General features: G+C 42.4%; 1 protein-coding gene across 3 annotated transcripts; it reads left to right on the top strand.

The window, feature by feature from the left end:
* Positions 1 to 246: 246 nt before the first annotated feature.
* On the top strand, positions 247 to 2,689 carry LOC137712737 (uncharacterized). 3 transcript variants are annotated; one of them, XM_068451884.2, is made up of 2 exons: positions 247 to 489; positions 859 to 2,689. In XM_068451884.2, the coding sequence occupies exons 1-2, from the start codon at positions 481 to 483 to the stop codon at positions 2,080 to 2,082; spliced, it is 1,233 nt and encodes a 410-aa protein (XP_068307985.1). In that variant the 5' UTR covers positions 247 to 480; the 3' UTR covers positions 2,083 to 2,689. The 3 variants fall into 3 exon arrangements, with proteins under 3 accessions (XP_068307985.1, XP_068307983.1, XP_068307984.1); XM_068451882.2 differs by having other exon boundaries at positions 703 to 2,689; XM_068451883.2 differs by having other exon boundaries at positions 348 to 489; positions 834 to 2,689.
* Positions 2,690 to 3,118: the final 429 nt, after the last annotated feature.

The following is a 3,118-nucleotide window of genomic DNA, read 5'->3' as shown; positions in this document are numbered from 1 at the left end:
CTGTTTTGGGCCTTAAATAGGCCCATTTCTTGATTTCGGTCCAAACACATAATCCAGTACATGTTAAGCTGTCCCAAGATCAGTTGAAACAACATAAAAGTTCCATTAGGAAGTCACTTTCTACTTCTACAAGTACCGCCTAGCGGAAACTCAATTTGAGCCACTTGATTTGCAGTACAAGCTGGTCCACAAATTCCATCACAGCCGTTCATCACCTCCCAAACAAAGCCTTCACTCGTAAACGCCAACGCAAAGGATTGTCTCTCCTCTCTCTCTCTCTCTCTCTCTCTCTCTCTCCTGCCCCAGTGCCCCGTCCTAAATTCATTGCCCGTCTAATCCTTCTCTGTAGACTAGATCGCTGATTAGAGCAAGAGGGCCCTTCATGACCAGTCGACTCGGGGCAGACTCAGCTCAGGCGGTCTCCAACTCGCTCTCGAGCTCACTCCAGCTCTAGCTGATCATCAACGACACCGTTTCACCATGACCCAGGTGTTTAATTTTCTTTAGTTTTTTGTTTTCTCGGCTTTTGAAACCCTAGATTTCCATCTAGAGACTTATACCATGGAAAAATGTCTCCAAGTCGCCAATTTGATGGCCTAATTTTAGCTTGACTTGCTGATTTAGGGTTCTTTCCCATCTCGGTTTCTTCAATTTTGTGGGTTTTCATACGGATTTGTTCATGATTTTTTTTATTACTGTTAGGGTTTTTTGAACTGTGCGCCAAATGTTGTTCAATTTGGGTGATTTTTGTGGTTCTGTGATTTGGGTTTCATCAGTTTTGTGGTGAAGCTAGGGTTTCTGATCTGGGTTCCTTAAATTTGTGATATAATAAGCCTTTTGGTTTTGATGGGTGAGGAGACGTCTGATGCAATGAACCTTGACCTGAATCTGGGTCCTGGTCCCGATGCTGGCTCGATGTCAAATGAACCTGTAAATTTGGATGCTTGGACTGAAGCGCCTATCCGCAGAATTGCGGAAGCTATGAGGAGGGCCCGGCAGAGGAGATGGCCGTTACCTGAAAGGCGGAATATTTCCATGGAGTTGAATGAATTGATGGTCAACTCTGGTAATTCAAGTACATTACAACCCGGTGAGGGTAGTCTTACAGCAGAAGAAAGAACAAGTGACGCACCCAAGACATGTGATAATAACAATGGGATTTTGGAAAATGAGAATTCTGAGAATAAGGATGATGTTGAAAAGGGCGGTGGCAGTGATGGCAGCTTTTTCGATTGTAATATTTGTTTGGACTTGGCTAGGGACCCTGTTGTGACTTGTTGTGGTCATTTGTTTTGTTGGCCATGCATTTACCGTTGGTTGCATGTGCAAGATGCAAAGGAATGCCCTGTCTGTAAGGGAGAGGTAACAATGAAGAATGTCACCCCAATCTATGGTCGTGGAAACAATGTGCGTGAGCAAGATGACGACTCAAATCTTAAGATCCCTCTTAGGCCTCATGCACGTCGGGTTGAAAGTTTGAGACAAACCATTCAGAGGAGTGCATTGACTTTTCCAGTAGAGGAGATGATTCGCCGTCTTGGTAATAGATTTGATTTGACTCAGGATGTTATTCATCCATCAGAGCTTGAGAATACCCAGGAAACAGCAGAAAGAACTAATTTGTTAAATAGGATTCTGACATCTCGAGGACTGCGCAGAGAGCAAAATCCAGTGTTACTTGCAGATGATGTTGTGGATTTAACGCAAAGCAACGTGACTGGCGTTGAAACAAGGGAAAACCGCCAACTTCAGTCCTTGCTACTTAGAAGGACACAATCGCACAGAGCAACACTATCTTCTCTCTCGTCTGCATTGAATTCTGCTGAAAGGATATTTGAGGCATATTATCGTAACCGTAATAGAAATCAAGAACAACAGCAGCCTGCACCAGTTGATGATAGAGATTCTTTCTCAAGTATTGCAGCTGTTATAAATTCAGAGAGCCAACTGGACACAGCTGTAGAAATTGATTCCATGGTTTCCCTTTCAACTTCATCTTCCAGAAGAAGAAATGATTCGTCAAGAGTTTCGGACATGGACAGTGGAGATTCTCGTGCCCACAGAAGAAGAAGACTGAACTGAAAGCGTCTTCTTCAGCCCACAGCAGCCTGCACCAGTTGATGATAGAGATTCTTTCTCAAGTATTACTGCTGTTATAAATTCAGAAAGCCAACTGGACACCGCTGTGGAAATCGATTTCATGGTTTCCCTTTCAACTTCATCTTCCAGAAGAAGAAGTGATTTGTCAAGCGTTTCGGACATGGACAGTGGAGATTCTCGTGCCGCCAGAAGAAGACTGAACTGAAAGCATCTTCTTCGGTTCACCAAACGTTATCTTGTATGTGCTCTTTGACTTTTATTTTATTACCTTTTCCCCCTCTTAAATGCCTTTTCCTGTTCAGACTCTAGGAAGTATTCACCTTTAGCCGTAACCTTTGTCCTTTGACTTTGATGAGGTGTGATTATGGAACTTCCGCAGCTATCTGCTTGATTTATTTGTTTTAGATTTTCATATAATGATCCTCCCTTAACCGAAGGATCTTAGGCTTTCAATTTGCATGGCAAATCATTGTACACTAGTACTACTAGTAGGCCGGTTTCGCAGTTCCATTGTAAATAAACTCATGAACTTCTTATGCTAGCGTTCATTTGGCATAAACCCTATAATATTTAAACTCGCTTCTATTTATCCTTTGATTCTGTGGAAAACCTGCATGCCTTGTACTTTCCCTTTTTGGATATCTAGGCATATAAACTGCCCTTGCTTGCTAACCCCGTCAGTTCGATTCAACACATATATAGTTGGGGTGTGTGTGTGTGTGTATATATATATATATAGCTTTTTCAGCCACGATCATGTGTAAATAGAAGAAATTGTTAACCTTGTAACAGGTTGATTCTGCATAAACATGGTAGACAAATCCCTCGACCGGTGAAAAGTACATGCTACTCATTTTCTTGTCAACCTTTCGTATCTGCTTCTATGCTTAACCAGAAAAACTCCAAATCTAGCCCAAGTTGTATATTTCTGCTTCTTTTCATTTCGCAGACATCACAAACGACTCGTGAATGGACGAACGTACGAATTTCACCGACGAATCGACCGAACTGCTTCATT

The sequence above is a fragment of the Pyrus communis genome, chromosome 14 (assembly GCF_041283825.1).
Source record: "Pyrus communis isolate YQ-2024b chromosome 14, ASM4128382v1, whole genome shotgun sequence".
Classification (NCBI taxonomy): Eukaryota; Viridiplantae; Streptophyta; class Magnoliopsida; order Rosales; family Rosaceae; genus Pyrus; species Pyrus communis.
Note: the sequence above shows the minus strand (reverse complement) of the source record. Positions and strands in the feature narration are given on the sequence as shown.